General features: G+C 40.9%; 1 protein-coding gene across 7 annotated transcripts in view; it reads right to left on the reverse strand.

Annotated features, from left to right (window-relative positions):
- Positions 1-19,877, reverse strand: part of LOC138525572 (uncharacterized) — a 1,145,196-nt gene that overhangs the window by 301,849 nt on the left and 823,470 nt on the right. For all 7 annotated transcript variants that reach the window (XM_069635615.1, XM_069635611.1, XM_069635616.1 and 4 more), the window contains one exon: positions 17,368-17,463. In XM_069635615.1, the coding sequence (XP_069491716.1) occupies positions 17,368-17,463 (96 nt within the window). The remainder of the gene's footprint in view (positions 1-17,367; positions 17,464-19,877) is intronic.

Here is a 19,877-nt window from a genome sequence, read left to right on the forward strand (position 1 = left end):
TAACATTGCGACTACTGGGTGCATTTAGCCTAGGTTTTAAATTTTGTATTCTCAGCCTTTTGTAGGTAGGGCAGAGCAATACGAAGTAGATTTCAGTTTCACTGGTGCCAAGGCAGTATGGGCAGGAATCTGAGGGTGTAAGACCCCCATTTAAAAGTATGAGTGGCCAGAGGTAAAATGGCAGATCTTGTTTTAAAAAGAGCATACTCGCAGCATTTGGTTTGCTTCATGACCCTTTCATAGCTTGCAGTCCCAATAGGAAACAAGACTCTGGACAATTATATCCTCAATTGCTCTGTTACCAGTTTCAGATATAATTAGACTGATTCTTGAAGGAATCCAGGGAGGTCCAGTAATTTTCAAAGCCTAAATTAGACAACAGTAATTTAAAATGGCTGCTCCATAGCAAGCTACAAACACCTACTTGACTCAGAGCATCGGAAATTGCATCTCTGTATTTCTGGAGGGATGGTAAATCCATAGACGGACTTAATACAACATTGGTTTGATCGTTACTTCGCCACGAATATAATTCAGTTCTTCATGAAGGTGTATTGTGGGCGTAATATTAATTTAGCATTTATATAGCGCTACGAACCCTCAGGTATCTGAGCGCTGCTTATTATTACCCACAGTGTGTGGTGCTCATTTATCGACCTCAGTAGAATGAAAGGCGGAGTTTGACCCTGCCGGGATTCGAAATTCGTCAGCAGGCTCTGCACAGATGCCAAAAGGAGTGCCTAACTCGCTGTGCTATTGGACCGGCTACTTTTAGGCAATCCCAGAATAGAAGAAGAAATTAAACACACACACATACATGAATGTAGAGAGGATGGGAAGTATTTATTGTGATTATTTTATATTTTCTTTGGGTAAGGAAAGTGGACAGGAGAGTGCAGGAAGTGTTAGATTTTCCTAATGTAAAACAAAAAAGGAGAATGCACCAAGTCCAAACACTTTCCAATTATGAGTCATTTCTGTCACTCCTCTCAGAGCCTAACGATATACGCAAACGATGTGGAGAAGGCTGGGCCTTTTACAGGGCATTGCACTTCTTGTAGGCCTCGGATAGGTTGGAGAAAGTCATAAAAGCAGCCTATGATTGGAGGCTGCTCATTTAAGCCACCAACTTTGATAGGCCAGCCGATTCGAAACAAATTCGAACCTGTGGAAAAAATAGAAGTTGGAATTGGTTTGACGCTGGCTTGAATAACTTCTCTAGGGTATTAATGCTGAATTCTGAGATACTGGAGCTTAAAGGAAATGGTGTACATCGCCCATAGCTCCTGCCTGATCACTTGCTTTGCAGAGACAGCACAGAGAGCCTTCTATGCCTGGCCATTTTGCTTAATCTATAGCCATCCTTTACTTTAGTACACATCCACTTTAAAAAGTGTACTTTATTTGCGCAGTTGAATCGTTTTAATTTCAGAAAAGAGTTTTTATTTTGGTTTAATTTGATTTAGAAAGATTGGGCATAGAAATGAGTTCATGGTTTATTCAGAGCTTTTCTCTGCAGCATGTTGCTGCTCTCTCATACAGCACGTTTTTTTCTTTGTAAAATATCTGATATTATATAAGGAAGTCAGTGCATTTTTCCGTCAGTGTGAGAGCTTTTATCAGGGTGATTTCTTTCCCAGCAAAGGTGATTTGTTCATTAAAATAACTCATATTCCACTTTAGAATGCTATCAGCAGAATTGTAACCCTTTCTTTCTGTTTTCAGCATATTCATTTTGGATATACCTAAATAATACTTAAGAAAAAGCGTACGTGCATGTTTCACCCTTTAGCTGGTGGGTTTAAGGTTTGGTTTTCTGGCTGAAAAAAATGCAGGTGTTCTAGTCTGCATATCTTCTGTGGTCTATCAGAAAATAAATGTGCACGTGTGTTTTCCATCTTTACCTAGTGGGGTGGATGGATGGATGGATCCCTGCCTGAAATGAAATTCAGGTGTTCTGGGCTGAACATGTGCTGTGGCCTCTCAGAAAAATATTGTTCATGCATCTTTGCCTTTACTACACTGCCCGGAAATTAAATGTACCTGGATGTTTCTAACTTTACTTCACTAGGCCAAATGTGTGATTCCCTAACTTCTGGGCTGTACATTTGAGTGGTCTGTTCGAAAAACAGTTAAAGAGGCCTGTTTCCACCTTTACTTCTCTGGGCTGAATGGTTCACTGCCTGACAATAACATTCAGGTGTGCTGGATGAGTTTGTGTGGTCTCTCAGAAAAAAAGATATATATATTACTGCATGTTTCCACCTTTTACTTCACTGGGCTGAATGTGTGCTTCCCTGCTAATAACATTCATGTGTTCCGGGCTGAGTTTCTTATGTGGTCTCTCAGAAATAAGTCATCAGAACTGTATTACCTTTAAAATGGGTAACAATAATATTAACACCATATGCAACAGTGTTTAAAGATGGGAGGAATCCAACATAAAGCACTGTATACAATGGGATTTCTTTTTATTTTTTTCATTTTGTAAAGCTTGCGACAGGCGTTTTCCTGCTCAGATGAGTCTACAATGTGGCAGCATGGAATATCTTAAGGTGTGCCACCTGGCATCAACCTCCTCTCTCAAGGTTGTGCCCATTACTATTGCAAGGCAATTGTTGCAGAGCTGAGAAATAAATACCAGGACAGCTGGTGGTTCCTGTTGCCTTAAGAGGGGGTTGCTTCCATGCCGGCTAATGCTGCCCTCTCTTTCTGCGTGTGGAAGTGATAGATGTGGCTGCTGTGTTATGTTTCCTACCCAGTTGCCACAGCAAGTGGTGGTGAAAGGTGGCCCTTGTCCCCAGCCTACCACTGCAAAGGTTGCACACCACATTTGCTGCCTCTTTGTATGGAGCCGTCCCTGCAGCAATGGTCAAATAATGCCATGTCCCAGACACTGAACTCCCTTTTAAGCCCACCTCATATGTGTGCCATGGTCCCCTGCTGCAGCACAGATGAGGCTGGTGGAGGCCACCTCAGTTCAGTAGCGTGAGGCAGTGAATGCTGCTGGTGCTCCTGTGACTAACCAGAGACCTACTGGTTAGGATCCATTGAGGAAAAAGCACCACCTCTCAACTTTAAACATCCTCTTCCCCCATTTCCCTCCTGCTCTCTGATTCCCTTTCCCTGTCTCAATTTTCCAAAACACACACACCAAACACACACAGTCAGCCCCTGCTCTCTGTGAATGTCTGCTCTCTCTTTCGATTTCTTTCAGTCTCCGCCGACAGACAACATCAGGAAACAGGAAGTTTGTTATTCAGTTTCACTTTCTCTTAATGTCAAGCAGATTCAACGTGGATCCAATGAATAGATTCTTATGGCTCGAAAACGATGAAGCTGATTCGTATCAAAATGCCTATCTGAAAAATAGCAGAAATCCAATACAAGCAATAGAGACCTATTGGCTCTAAGTGGAAAGAGCCAATTCGAAACGCGTACAAATCAAATCGGCCATTTACCAATTCTCAATTCCAATCTCAAGCCATCACTATTTTGCTATTGATTTGAAGAATTTGAAGTAGGCTTCAAACCCGCGCCATGGTTCGAGTCTGTAGAAGAGCGATACAAACTGCAAGCACTTCAAATCACTGTAAAGTGATTTGAAACTCTTGCGCGCCAGTTTCGAAAATGGCTGGTCCAGAACTAATAGCATCAAGTTCAAAAAATAGTGGTCTGCAGTACAGCTCCTACCATAACCAGCTAACATAAAAGAAGGAACTGGGAGACGAGGTATGCAAGTGGAAATAGAATATTTGACTAGGATTTTAACAGAGTGAAGATCTGTGTTTCATTTTATGCACACAGGCATATATTCTGGGGCTACCACAAGGTGGTGCAGGTATTCAAATAGTTGGAAACCGATGAGGGCAGGAAATACGATTATGTGAATTTTTATTTATTTATTTATTTTTACATTTGTATAGCGCACAAACAGCCCTTGGGCATCGAGGCTCTGTTACTTGTAGGGTACTGTAAGGATATTTGGCGTGTTACAGCACAGAGTACAGCACTACTGAACAGGTAGCAATTTTTTTTTGATGCAGCACCACCATATGGGTGTGGTGCATTGCTATATGTGTTGCCAGATTAACATGGACATATAAGTAAAGACAGGCTATTCAGTCAAAAACGATTTTAACATATAAGATGCAAATCTATTTTTACAGTTAAAAGCACACGTGCACATTCAAAAATGCACACTATTTTTCACCTGAAATGCCTATGGTGCAAGAGACACATTTGAAAATTAATAACTAACCTTATTAATAACTAACCTGACTAATAAAACTGCATTTAACATAACCCACTAATAAAAATGTGTCTCCACTACAGAATTAGGCCTACTCTGAAAGTGAACTTTTAAACGCACGTTCATTTTTTTTCTTTTTCTCTGCTGCTCTGTCCACATAACTACAGGAAGCAAAGGGCTCGAAGGAACAGGACATCAGTTGGTTACAAATGGTTACTGTAGAAATGAGCCATTGTGTAGTGAGGGAGGAGATGGCATGATTGATTCTGATTGGAGCAGCGTCATAGCAAGTATCATGCTAGAGGCAGTGATTAGAGTTTTGCTGAGGGAGCTTGAGGAGAGGGGGAGGACAATCGAGATTTGGCAGAGCTGGGAGAAGGACCTGTTTCCTGGCTGAAGCATTCCTGCTGCAAAAGCTGAGAATTCCAGGCAATAACCCCAGTTTGAGAACGAAAGACGCTTGTTTTCACTGGGGTTAATCTTCAAGGGAGCCAAATTCAGAAAGAGAACAGCTGAAGCAAACTCATGCTGAACAGATAAGGTAATTATAGAAGTGTGGGGGCTGAGTGTGTACGAGAATATTCAGTCATTGTAGGAAAGGAGATTCCTGTGCTTTACTCACATGTTTAATGTTGCAAATTGAGTTCTTGTCTCCGCCACTCTCTTTTCAGTGTATCACAGACAATGCTGTTACTGTGCTATTTTATTTATTTCTGTAAAGAGTGAGATCGTGTTTAAATGCAACTTTTATAATACACAAAAATATTTGAAAGCAGACGGATGGTGTGTTTTATATTTACCAATACAGTGCTGATGATGTGGGGAGATGTTTAGACAGTGCAATTGTCATTGTCAAGGTAGCTAAACATCACATTTGGCTTCAGCCGTGTGCACAATGTAATTCAGTAGGAGCAATTATAACTAACTGTGTGTGTTGTAGTTTGTCGGAGGTCTATGAGTCGGCAAAATGGGAGGCCCGGGACATAGTTCACTACCGTATATAAGATAGTGAAAATACCACATGATAGCTCGCTGCCGTAGATAAGACAGAGAGAAATTGCCCATGGTGACACACTAAAAATGAAAATGTGGTGTTCCTGAAATGCAAGCCTGAGGTCTCTCTAGTGATTACACGAAAAATCTAAACAAAAATAAGGGGTTCTGGATATTGGGGCCACAAATAAAACAAGGGAATTATGCTCACCAAAATACCATCAACCACGCATACCAACCACGCATACCAAATACGCATGTCTGTGTGCTGAAATAATGCATGTCCACTGTATTATTGTTATACATGGCCCAATCTGAATACAAGGAGTGATTGTTGCTAAGTTATTTTTTGGCGGTAAGAAAATACCGTCAGGCCCCAAATCTCCACAAAATACCCTACATATTTATGGTGTGTTGCAGGCCGGGAAAGTGATCATAGAGTACCTACTGGGCGTGGCAAGCGTGTCTCACACTGCCATTTGCACATTAAAGGGAACCCATTTTATAATAGCAGTGTGCCACTAAAAACGAATTTCAGAATGTCACAAAGGGAAACCACATTCTCAGACCTAGTGCAATATTTAGAGGCAAAGTTGTTTGCACATGGGACTTGGTCGTCGAATAGCACGTTAGAATGGTGTGAACGCATTCAGGGTGAGATGCAGAAAGAAAAACTAGACAATATTTTTGCAGAAGGCAGCATAATTCAGGTCTGCCTTACAAGATTATTGAATGCAGCCGATAAAAGTGCAGAGAAAGACTGTTTAATACGGCTATGCGGCAAAACATGGTTTATTTTGAATAAGTCCCTGCGAATGCAGGAGAATGATACTCAGCTAATTAACAGGTTAAAGACTGAATTAGATGGGGCAAGTAAAAATCAGGAAATGTTAAGAGCAGAATTGGATGTATGCCAAAAAGACATGCAATTAAAATGCAGAGACTTTGATGCTCAGTTATCCAAAAGCAAGAAACAATTTGAGGATAGTGAGCAAGAATTGGTACACTTAAAAGCCTTAGTGGACCACATTAGACAGGATAAAGATGAGGTTGTTTCAGAAATGCAGATTTTACAAAAAGAACATTGTGAAAAAGAATGTGATCTCCAGAGTGCAGAACAAGAAATGATTAAAATGATTCAAGAAAGAGACAAGAGAAATAAAGAGTTCAATGAATGCCAAATGCAAATGTGCGACATGGAGGAGGTGATTAATAAGATGAGTGATGAAAACAACTATTTGCAAAATGAAGCAAACAGACTCCTTAAAAAGTGTAAGGACTTAGAACAGCAAATGTGCATTCCCAGGCCCAGGAGAGGCGGCAGGGTACCACATTCAATGGAGTGGAGGTGAATTCTAGCTCTGCCCAAAGAGCTAGTGCTCCAGTGACTGGGCCGGTGACTGAACTTGGTTGCAGCGCCCTTGGGGGATTTGATACTCCCATTGGGGGCAGCCACCAATCTCATACACCTGAAAACAGGATTGAATCACAAAATAGTGCAATTCCATGCATTGCAACAAGTAGCCCCATAAAAATAATGAAATCCATTAAAGCCCTGATCAAACCATTTAAAAAGGGAGGTGAATGCTGCATTGAGGATCACTTAGAAGCGGTGCATGACATTTTTAAAGCACTCCAGATACCTAAGGAACAGTACAGACAATATTTTCATTTAACTTTAGATGCCCCGACGGCCAGCATCATAAGGGGATTAAATGAACAGCAGAATATGACCTGGTTGGAGTTTGAAAAAGAAATTAGCGTCATTTTTCTCCTTTTCAGTCATTGCAGGAGGCAAAGAAAGTCGCTTACACAATTACTGCTGGACCTAATACATCCCCTCGCCAATTTTTACAAGACCTAAAAAGAGCATTTTCTCGCTTTGTTGTATCTTTTGACTCAAATTCCAATGAGTTTAAAACTGCATACTTCTATGGGCTACAGAAAGACATCATATCCCAATTGGTCCGTGAATTTGACCGTGACAAGTCCCTTGAATGGATTGTACATCAAAGCACAAAACTATATGAGGTACTCTATTGTCAGGGTAGAGAAAGTGATAAAATGAAAGATACTAGACCTAAATCTAAAGAACCCTCAGCCACAGTAATGGAAATCAGGTCAGCCAAAATCTCCCTTGAGTCTGCTCAAAGCCAAGGTAAAAATAATGTGACACCTGAACAAAGGGGTAATCAACAAAGATCGCCATTTCCTGTACCAATGTTCCAATCACATGATCCTAGTAATAGAGAGAGCTACATCAGCCCTAGGTATTTAGGGGACAGACCCCGGGTAGGATATCGGCCTGGTATGGCAGGTATGAACAATACCCAGAGACAAAATCAAGATCAAAGAAATGATGGTCCCTACCAGTCATTGGGGACACAGAGCAGATTTGATCCCAACGCCATGATATATGGTAATCAGGATAGGCCCCGATATGTGGATCGATTTTCTGATAATGGAAATCAACCTAGGGGCCAGTACCCACAATCTGAGAGACAGGACATGAGGCAAAACGTGAACTACAATCCACGTCAATACAATGATTCCCCACCAGGGGACTATAATCAAAGGATGGGTGCAACCCGCTCCCCTCCACAAATGAATCAAGAGTTCAGAAACCATCCCAACCGACATCAATCACCTGAGAGGTATCAGAATAGATCCAATCAGGGGGAAAACAACCAATATCGACCTAGGCCACAGAAAGAGGATCCTAGAGAGATGGAAAGGTTCCAGTGCCTTGAGGCCCAAGTGAAAATGTTAGCTGAGCAAATAGGAAAGCTCTGTACAGCGCAAAAACAACCTTCCAAAGAGGGGGCTGATGGCCATAGCAATGACCGGGGGGCTTCCGAAAAGTGACTAAGTACTCATGATAACTGCAGTGCCAAAATGACAGATTGCTCTGATATAATTTTGCATAACGACTCTGAGATGCCTAATGGATTAAATGTGAAAGTGCCAGTAAATGAACTTGTGACAGAAAGTGCAAATACTTCTAAAAAAGAGGTACGGTTTAACCTAGAGCTAAATAAAACAGTAAAGATTTGTACAAATGAAAAAGAAACATTAGGAATTCCAAAAGAACAAAGGGACAGATTTAAGAAAAATTACTCATGCATGGGGAATACCAGTGGACAGGGAGTAAGTGGGGATGCTATAGCTCCTTCCCTGGGCAAGCAAAACAATGACCAAACACAGACAGAAAAAGGAAATACTCACAAGGAGGGTACAAGTCAATCACCTGAAGAATTCTTTGAGCCACATATTTTTGAAGGGGCTGAAAGGGCTGGTATCACACTAAATGATCACAAATGCACAGAATTAAAAAATTACAAATTGCTGAATGATGTTGTTACACATGTTCAGTTGCAAGGTTGTAATGTGGTCTCTGATGTTACCCAGATGGATGGGCGAACAGTGGCCACACTCCAAAAAACCTCTGATCATGGAGAAATGAATAAAGTCTCTCGCGCAGAAATGGGTAAAAAGGAGGGAAAAATGTCTTTCCATTTACCAATGTGTTTAGCCAAAAGTGAAAAAGACCTGAGAAAGGTGAGCCCTGAAATCAGTAAGAATTCACATTTGTTATGTGTATTAGAGGAAGTTGAGGACAGATATTATGCACCCATCACTGTAGAAGAAAAATGCCACACCTTTGCTATGATTGACACTGGCGCACAGGCCACAATTATGTCCAAGGAGCTGGTAAAGAGTATCAATGAAGGGAGACCCCCACAGAGTCAGATCACAGTGAAGGAAAATCAAGGTCCAGTGCATAACTTTAATTGGGAGGAGGTGCCCATCATAGGTGTAACTTAGGTTGACATAAAAATAGGAAAGAACAGAATAAAACAAGAGGTATTGATCACATCTATTTGTGAAATTCCATTTCTGATGGGGACAGATTGCCTGAAAAGATTGTCTCCTCTCATAGATGGGGTGAATGGAGTGCTGTGGTCCTTAACCAAAAAACCATTGAGGCCTAAGAAACTAAAATAACAAAACAGCAATATAAATGAATGTCACACCGTTGCCAAAACAAATGATGCTGTGGAGGTATATCTCCAGAATAGCTGCATACCTAGTGTCACTGTTATATTAATGTGTCAAGACAAAATGCAGAGCGACAATGAAAAACTACCTGTACAAATATACTTGGACCCAAGGAAAAATTGCAGACTGCCATAGATGAGCACACATTACGTTTTTATTTAAAAGAGAAAACATGCAAACAGAATATTGCTCCTAAAACAGATTCAGAAAAACACATTACCACTCTGGCAGAAATACACATGGAAGATGAGCAACCATGGGTTCATGTTGGTATAAATGTCTATTTTAAAACAATAAAAGCCACTTTAACGCTTGGACATGAAAGGAGTTTCATTAATGAGAAATTGTTGCAAAAAATAATGGAGAGGGAAGAAATCCCGAAATTTAGGATTAAAAACCAATATGTTTCTGGGTTGGACAGTCCAGACTTTGAAAACCGAATTGCAGGCAGATGCATGCTTAAAATTAGCATTGGGCAGAAAACAATTTACCATAATGTATGGATAGTGAGTGGAGCACAAAATGAATTTTACATGGGCAATGACATCATGCACAGAATGTGTATGGTGTTAGATTTCCTTAATCAAAAAATATGGTCACGCCTAGGTGGTCCGGCACCTGAATTTGAAGACAAAAGAAGGGCTTATCATTGTGCACAACTGGTTCCTTATGCAATCGAATTACAAATGAGGAAAGATACTATTATTCCTGCATTTACAAAACAGTTTGCAATAACACTGAAATGCAAAAATGGACAGCAGATGAAAGGGTCTGATGCATTTGTATGCCTGAATGAATCCATAAAACAGCAAGGTCTGGATTATGAATACATTCCATTGGTAGATATTGGTGAAGGATCTGTAAAAATTATGGTAAAATAATAAAGGTTGTCAGGATATTCATTTAGAGGAAAACTCCCCATTAGGAATGGCCATACAAAAATCACATTATACGGCAGATTTAAATAACATGGTGATTGGAAATATTCCTGAAAAGTATGCAGATGCCAAGGGTGAGTTGCCAGAACACCTGGACTCTCAGCCCAAAGGAATATTTAAAATTCATTCTGTGTATCCTTATGATTCAAATGAGACAGTGTGCTGCCATCAAGAGGATTGCATAATATTTAATTTAAATGAAAATGAAACAGAAAATCAGCCCATTGAAGTGGAAGCTGATATGCCAAAATATTTAAAAGGGGCAGCTTTACAAAAAGACACAGCCACACAGTTAGAGGAAAGCACCGAGATTCCCTTAGCAGAAGATTTTCCAGAATTTTCCAAAATGGTAGAAGAGCAGATCTCCTTAGCGGATACGTGTGAAAGCAATGAGGATAGGGACAATCTGAGGGAGCTATTTATGGAGTTTAAGGATGTATTTGCAAACGATGCTTATGATTGTGGTTTAACTGATTTACATGTGGCCACACTACCAGAAGGGTGTAGCAGAAATCCAGTGTTTGTACGCCAGTATAGACTACCGCTGGCATGTTTAGAATCATTGGCAGAGATTATTAAAAATTTGGAATCGCGGGGAATCATCAGGCCCATTCATAGCACATCCAATACACCTGTTTTAGTGTGTTAAAGCCAAATGGTCAATGGCGGCTATGTGCAGACTTGAGAGAGTTAAATAAAAGAGTACCAGTATCTAGATGGCCACTGCCATTCATTGATCAGGGCCTAGCTCAGGTACATGGTTCAAATGTATTTACCACATTAGATCTCACCTCTGGATATTGGTGCGTGCCATTGGCAGAGGAGATACAACATTTATTTTCCTTTACATTTGACAGGACTCAATATGCCTGGCTTAGAGCTCCGTTCGGGTACATCAATAGTGGGAGTGAATTTGGCATATTTTTGAGAAAGGCCATGCCAGATGCAGCGGAAAGAGGAACAATAGTTTATGTGGACGATGTCCTGATAAAAAATGAATGCCTGAAAAGCCATTTTGATGAAATAAGACATGTACTTGGCCAATTGCAGAAAGCAGGCGCCAAAGTATCTTTGCAAAAAGCACAATGGTGCAAGAAAAAAGTGAACTTTCTAGGGCATGAAGTGACTGAACATGGGCTAAATCCACAAAAGAAGAAAATAGAGGCCATACAAAGATTAAAAGATCCTAAAAATGTGAAAGGAGTAAACAGTTTATTAGGGATGACAGGCTATAACAGAAAGTTCATTGAAAATTATGCAGAAATCACTCAACCATTGACTAAACTGCTTAAACTGAATACTCCCTGGAAATGGGAAAAAGAGCAGTCTGATGCAGTGGCTAAATTAAAGGAATGTCTTGTAAAGGCACCATGTTTAGCATACCCCATAAAGGACAGGGATTTCTTTATAGAAATAGGTTTTTCTGAACATTGTATGTCAGCAGTGTTATCACAAAAACACGATTTGAATCACAAAACCATTGCATATGCAAGTAAGGCATTTTCCCAAGTTGAAATGAAATTTAATGAATGTGAAAAGGCCCTATTAACCACTGTGTGGGCGCCACAACATTTCTGCCCCATTGTTCAGGGAGAAAAGGTGATTATTGAAACAAATCATCAACCTTTGCAATTTTTAGAGAGTAAAAGAATTAGATCAGGTAATCTAGCGCAATCCAGAATCACTTCATGGACGCTGACATTACAAGGTTTTCCCGTAGAAGTGAGATATGGACAAAATAAAAAGAACCCAATTGCTCAAGGGTTAGCTGACTTACATGACTGTGCAGCTGAACAAATACCAAATGAAATGGAAGTGGAAACTAGTTTGCAGGAATTTGAACAATCACCACACAAAGCTTTTGATGAAAAAACATGCAAGGATTTGCCAACTGTATATGTGGATGGTTGTGCTTTTCACATTGAAAATGACAGTAATAAACAATTAGTGGCAGGAATAGGAAATGTCTGGTTGAAATGTGAAGGCGTCCCCAGTATAGGGATGAGGATTGGAGATAGGAGCAGTCAGGTGGCGGAATTGGCAGCCATTTATAAAGCAATTGCTACTGCAGTTGATAAAAAGTTCAGTGAAATTGTCCTGGTGACTGATTCTGACTATGCACGGAATAGCTTTGTGGAGTATTTGCCTGGTTGGAAAGCAAGAGGCATGGTTACATACAACAAAAAGCCACTTAAACATGGAAAAATGATACAAGCCATAGACAAATTGGTGTCAGAGAATAATTTAACAATATACTGGAGAAAAATTTGTGGGCATTTAAAAACACCAGGAGAGGATAAGGAGGGAAATGATAAGGCAGACCACCTGGCTAAGATTGGGGCTGTGATGGGAGAATTGCTACCTATTGATTATTTAATGGGTGAAATACAAATTGATGCAGTCAAGCGTTCAAAAGCACCAAAGGAGGTAGATCAACCGGTGGTGCAGTGGAGTCATGACACGCCAGACCAAGATTTGATTGAGGCACAAAAGAATGATCGAATTTTGGGAATCTATTATAATCATTTGATAGATCCCGAACAAAATTCTTTAACAGAAAATGATTGTATGGGAAAAGAAGAGTTGAGGGTGCTATTAAAGAACAAAACACGAATTAGATTACAGGATGGACTCATGATTAGAGAGTCCATAACAGGACAAATACAGTGGGTAGTACCCCTTTCATTCAGAGGACTAATGCTACACCATGCACATGATGCCATAACTGCAGGCCATAGAGGTTCACAAAAAACATTAGAAATACTAAAAGATTATGCTTACTGGCCACATATGTCCCAAGATGTGGAATTATATACTAGAGGATGTCTAGTATGCGCCCAATTTAAACCTGCTTCACCAATGCATAGAGCACCATTGATGAAAAGAGGCCTAACTCTCCCATGGTCAGATTTGCAAATAGACTATGTAGGTCCTTTAAAAAGGTCGAGCAGGGGAAACCGTTATATTTTGAGTGTGGTATGTTTGATGTCGAAGTGGATTGAATGCATTCCTGCACCAGACTGTAGTGCACAAACAGCAGCCACATTGCTGGTGAACCATGTGTTCTCAAGGTTTGGGTTGCCACAAAGAATTGAGTCAGACAGAGGAAGTCATTTCACAAGTACTCTAATGAGTAAGGTATGGCAAATACTAGGTGTGAAAAGGAAACTACATATCGCATATCGAGCAGCGTCTTCAGGTACAGTTGAAAGAAGCAATAGGTCTGTTGTGGATATTTTAAAGAAATTTGTGGCAGAAGCAGGTTCCAGCTGGGATTTACGTTTACCGTTGGTTTTGATGGCAATCGGATCAACTCCTGCCAAAGCAACAGGTGTTAGCCCCCATGAGGTCTTGACAGGTAGGAAAATGGTGTTACCACAACACCTACTATACAGAACACATGAGCAGACACTTGTGAGTGCATCCACAGTTCATGAATATATTGATGAACTGAGGAGGCATTTGCAACATGCATTTGCTTTTGTGCAGAGAAATCTGGAAAGAGCTGCTGACAGTGCAAAGTCTTATTATGACAAAAAGACATCAGTAAAGGAATACAGTGTAGGGGATCAGGTGTACAAGTTTCATTTTGGAAAAAGTAAACAGAAAAATTCTAAATTTCTAGCAGCCTGGCAGGGGCCATTTCGAATTATAGATAAGGTCTCTCCTGTAGTTTATAAAATTTTGAAAAATGAAGGTGAAACGGCAATAGAGCAGTTTGTCCATGTAAATCAAATCAAACCATGCCATCCCAGACATGAGATCAGGCAGCTTGAGCATGTAGAAACAGATAAAGTCCCTTGAACACAAAAAGAGAAAATAAATGGGTACAATCAGGAGGCAGTGACAAAGAAGTTAAAAAGTTGATTGTTATAATGGCACATAAACACTGTAATATATGTAAAAATATATAATAAATAAATAAATAAATATATATAATGGAAGCTCATGGTTGGTGTGCAGAGAGAAAATGTATTAAATATTGAATGCTGTTTTATATGTGCTTGTTTTCTTTTGAACTTGTGTTTAATTTCAGAACAAAAAAAAAAACGAAATATTTTTACCAAGCATGTTTTATTTTTGGCAAAAGGGTGAAGTTAGTATTGTGCTATGTACTTAATTTGTTTATTTTCTATTTGATTTAGAAAATTAACATTATTTGGTCGGAGGTTCCGGGATCAGAGCCCACGGGAGACGATGGAGTCCTGGAGCCCACGTGGACGGATTCCGGGAAAGCCCCAAAGAGGGGTGAAGACCAAGGCTGCAAAGCGATCAGCATTGAAGATGATACCAATGATATGGTTAATGATGATGATATTTGGAGGGATCTTCAAGAATTCAGAAGCACAGGTTGTCATTGAACCTGGACCAGAATCTGGTATCGCGGTGGAAGAGGCACCAGGATTCATCATGAGTGATAGAAGGATGATTTTCCAAAATATATACATACCATTGAATCCTGAGATTTTGATTGAAAAACACTTGAACAATACCGGAATTAAGATTGAACAGACTAAAGAGTGGCTGGAAATAAGAAAAGAGGACACTAAGCAGTCAATAAGAGATATATTAATGCAATTGGAAAAAACATTCGTGAATTCAGCAGACATTAAGAAGAAGAGAGGAAAGAGAGGTGCGGTGATGCTCGCAATATCATTGGTAATGTCTATAGTTGGAGCCATAATAGGTACCACAATATCAACAGCCAATTCTATTTCGGTAGGAACACTGAGTACTAAAGCGCAACAACTGAGTATTGACCTAGAAATAATACAAAAAACATTAGATGGAATTAGAGGGGGACTGGATGAACAAGTAAGATTCATAAATGAAACTGCAATCATTCTAAATGAACAAGCGGATGTAATGCAACGGGCGACTAAAATAATACTTAAGCATGACAGAACTTTAAATGAAATATTGAACATAATGAGTCCTGTTGATAGACTATTAACGAATTATATGAGAGAAGTTCAAACGGCAGTTTCACAATTGATTCAAGGACATATCCCCTTGTATTTTGTTTCGCAGGATATTATTCGTCAAATGATAGAAAGATTGACCAGGAGGGAAATTGATATAATTCCATGTAAAAATTGCATTCGAAATGGGTAATGCAATGCCGTTATATGTGGACTTGGAAAGACTAGAGATCGGATTTTTGCTATGCATCCCATATGTAGCCCCTGAACTTATTTATCAAACGAAGTGGGTACACAACGTGGGATTTTGGCAAGAGGACAAATTTATTAAGATTAAGACTCCAGAAGTGGTGGCATTTCAGTCATGGGAACCTGAAGTTTATTTAATACCAAACCTGGAAACATGTGTAAAATTTAAAGAACAAAATTATATGTGTCCAGGTAAACCGTTTGTCCCTGATGCCATAGATGCTATTTGTGGTTTGAAATCTGACCCAAGTATATCAGAAGGATGTGAAGTGATTATTAGCAATATGGGGAGTGAAGAAATGGCACAGGCTAAGATGGTCAGAGGTAAATGGTTGGTCAGCACCTGTTTAAAGAACATGACGGTAGTACATTTAAACCATGGAACATACGTGGTTAAACAGGTGAAATATAATGTTTTTTATTTACAGGTTCCAAAGGATACAATTGTGTCAATTGGGGGGTTAACTTGTTTCATGTAACAAATGATGTTTGGGAAAGCCAAGTGGAAAATATCGATTTTTTTCAAAGGGATACTTTTCCAATAGATCCGGATGTGGAATATTTATTGAATCACAAAGAAAGACATGTTATAAAAATGAATTTGAGAAAAAACAATATTACAATTAGTAATCTGGGGATAATAGAAGTGGAAAGATTTAATTGGGGAACCTGGGGAGAACGCTCAATAGTGGGTTTGGCTGTCCTGGTGCTAATCATGGGTGGATGGTTGATTGTGCTATCAGTAAAAATGAAAATGTTACTGATTTTACTAGCTACGTCAGAAAGAGAAAGATATCCCAATACACATGCATTTAAAAAAAAAAAAAGAACAAGTTGTTTTTAGGAATTGGCTTGGATCGTAGCCAAGTTCTAAAAACAAAAGGAGGGTATATGTAAGGATATTTGGCGTGTTACAGCACAGAGTACAGCACTACTGAACAGGTAGCAATTTTTTTTTGATGCAGCACCACCACATGGGTGTGGTGCATTGCTATATTTGTTGCCAGATTAACATGGACATATAAGTAAAGACAGGCTATTCAGTCAAAAACGATTTTAACATATAAGATGCAAATCTATTTTTACAGTTAAAAGCACACGTGCACATTCAAAAATGCACACTATTTTTCACCTGAAATGCCTATGGTGCAAGAGACACATTTGAAAATTAATAACCAACCTTATTAATAACTAACCTGACTAATAAAACTGCATTTAACATAACCCACCAATAAAAATGTGTCTCCACTGCAGAATTAGGCCTACTCTGAAAGTGAACTTTTAAACGCACATTCATTTTTTTTCTTTTTCTCTGCTGCTCTGTCCACATAACTACAGAATCTAATCTAAACAAAAATAAGGGGTTCTGGATATTGCGGCCACAAATAAAACAAGGGAATTATGCTCACCAAAATACCACCAACCACGCATACCAAATATGCATGTCTGTGTGCTGAAATAATGCATGTCCACTGTATTATTGTTATACATGGCCCAATCTGAATACAAGGAGTGATTGTTGCTAAGTTATTTTTCGGCGGTAAGAAAATACTGTCAGGCCCCAAATCTCCACAAAATACCCTACAGTACTTAGTTACTGGTTCACATGTATACTGCTGCATGTTCTCAAAGTACGACCTTAAAGGCGAAAGTTATACCTGCCTTGCCACAAATAATGCTTCACACCAGGGATCTGCAACCTCTAACTCTGCAAGTCTTTTGGACTGCATTTCCCATGATCCCTCACCATTGACTATGCTGGCTTGGGCTGATGGGAGTTGTAGCCCAAATCATCTGATGAGTGAAAGGTTGCATCTGCCTGTTCCACATTGACAGGAATGTTGGACTTCCTATGAGATATGATCATGGGCAATGCATTTCCAGAAATCACACTGTATCATGGGAGCCATGTGGTGTTGTGAAAGACCAAACAGCATAACGTTAGCATACTAACCTGTGGCATCATGGGAACTCTGCATTCATGAACCATACTGGGGTGGTCAGACGTATATGAGACGTTGCTGCCTATGCTTTCCAGAGATCTCGACACCTGCAGAATGGATGAAAGAAAATGAATGATTTATCGTCACAGGTTTCCTGTAACACAGAGGAGTTCCACCGGCTTAGAGGGAAGAAACTAAACCATGAAGAAGAGTTGATGAAATTGCAAATTCCAAATATAAACAGTACCATGGCGCATTACATATGAGTTGAGTGCACAATGAAGAACACAGAATATGTGTGTCTGTGTATATATAAATAAGGGTCTTAATAGAAGATCTGCCCCATGAGTCTAAAAGCTGCTCTCCCATGGTCGTACTACAGAAACCTTCCACCGAAACAAGTATAATTTTGCACTGAATTAGCACTACGGCAAAGGTACCGTTGTGCAAAACACCTATTCTTTCAATGCATTTTTGCACAATGTCAATGTTTGCCCGAGTGCTAATACGGAACTGTGTTAGCAAGAGGGCAGACTTTTTTTTCCTCGAAGAAAACATGCATTAAATGGTCATATGTTATGCACTAGCATAATTTGCCTGGTGCTAATACCATGCATAACTGAAGGAGCACTGATGCAAAATATTTGCTCTATTGGCCCTTTCCTGCCTGGGGATGTACCATCCAAGCGATATGTTACATGGTATATATGATTCCAACGTGGAGTTCGTTTTTCCCAAAGCACACATGTTTTCCTACATTTGTCAAAATAAATATGTTAAGAAATGCAGCATCCCTACTCCCAAGAGCACCTGTATCCCCCCCACCCAATTGGCCAAATACATTATCCCTTTGATATTGGGGAGATTAATATCCATTCGCAAGGCTCTGTCCTGAACTATAATAGGGAGTAACAACACGTGGTACAATCAGGAATGCTTCTCACCTTGCCTGTCAACTGCAGAGTGTCATTACCGGCCTCCAATTATCGTACAACTACCAAGCACCTCTCCAGGGTATTTATATTCATTAGGAAACCAAGCGTTAAATGGGCCTTGTTAGTGAGCTCTGTCCCTTTAAGAGGGAGACAGAGACCACGTGAGGGATGACGTGGGAGAGGGAGGAGAGAAAGAAAGTTAGTATGCAGTTATCTGTTAATAAAGGAAGACGTACAACTTCTCTCCGGTGTTACCTGCTCATTATTTGGGCCTCCACGGCTCGACAACTGGTGACAAGGTGGTTTTCCTCGTGACCCGGAGTCCTCCTCCTTTCCAGTGGGTGGGTGATGCCACCGTGCAGTGCTCCAGATCCAGCATGCTTGTGCAGGCCACTTCCACAGTACTCCTCTGCCTCCACAGCACTCCTCTAAACCTGCCTGGCGATCCCACCAACGCTGAAGCACCCAATCCCGGGCCTCCATCCTGAATGCTCCAAGCTGCTGGTGCAGAACAAAGAGCTCTGGCATCACACTGCGTGGCAATTCGCCAGCGGCCGTCCTGTCGCCCACGTGCTGGAGCATGGCAGCACACGCAGCGGCAGCAGGTGGATGGCTCCTCTTCCCCCCTCCACCACTCATGCAAGTCCCGCCAACACTGCGCAGCTCATCAGCCACATGCTGCAGGCGGCTCGCTGAGGAACACACGCCCGAACAGGCTGCTACAGTTTGGACTATTCCCTCAGGGTCCAGCCGGCCCTCGCCACTAGCGGCCTTTCAGTTAGCACAGTGGGTCTCCCCCCAGCGCAATTGGGACACTTCAAGTATATACATATACCTATGAGCAACGTGCACTGCTCTACATATCACTTCTCAAGTGCCACGTTTACCAGATGCCCACGCTATTTGACTGCCACCAGGCGCATCACCAGCACAGACTGCCCGCCTGGGGACACCTGTTCTCTGCCGGCTGACCCACCGCCCACAAGGAGATCCATTCTCAACAGTACAGGGTTACCTCAACTGCTACACTTGCCACGATGAGTGCACCGGCCGCACCTGCACCACAACCTCCTGCCATGCCGGACCCTCCTGCATGGTCCACAGCCACCGCATGGCATATGCCACTCCTGTTCAGTATGACCCCGCAGGCAGACAAAGGCCCGAGGTGGGTGGAATGGTTAGATGACTTTAACAACTTCATTAAGGTGGCTGGGGAAGAGAACTCTCCAAATTTACAAAACATGTTCCTCAACATCGCAGGCAGTGAAGTCAAGACGCTCATCAAGACCATTCCCCTGGAGGATCAGCCATATTTTGCGTCACTGTTAACCGCTCTCAACAAGAAACTGGTGATTGAGCCCAATCGCGACTATGAGCAATACATGTTCAATCAGTGCACCCAAAGGGGGGGGAGAAACAGTAAACAAGTTCATCACTCTCCTGAAAATCAAAGGCGTACGCTGTCAATTTCACTCTTTTCCACTGGATGAAGCAAGGGTGATCGAGGGGTGTCTGTCCCAAACCCTGAAAAAACAACTGCTCAAGGAACCACTCTCCATCGTCGAAGTCAGTGAGGTGGCCAGGAT

Source organism: Ambystoma mexicanum, chromosome 7p (genome assembly GCF_040938575.1).
Source record: "Ambystoma mexicanum isolate Mex_15411 chromosome 7p, UKY_AmexF1_1, whole genome shotgun sequence".
NCBI classification, from domain to species: domain Eukaryota; kingdom Metazoa; phylum Chordata; class Amphibia; order Caudata; family Ambystomatidae; genus Ambystoma; species Ambystoma mexicanum.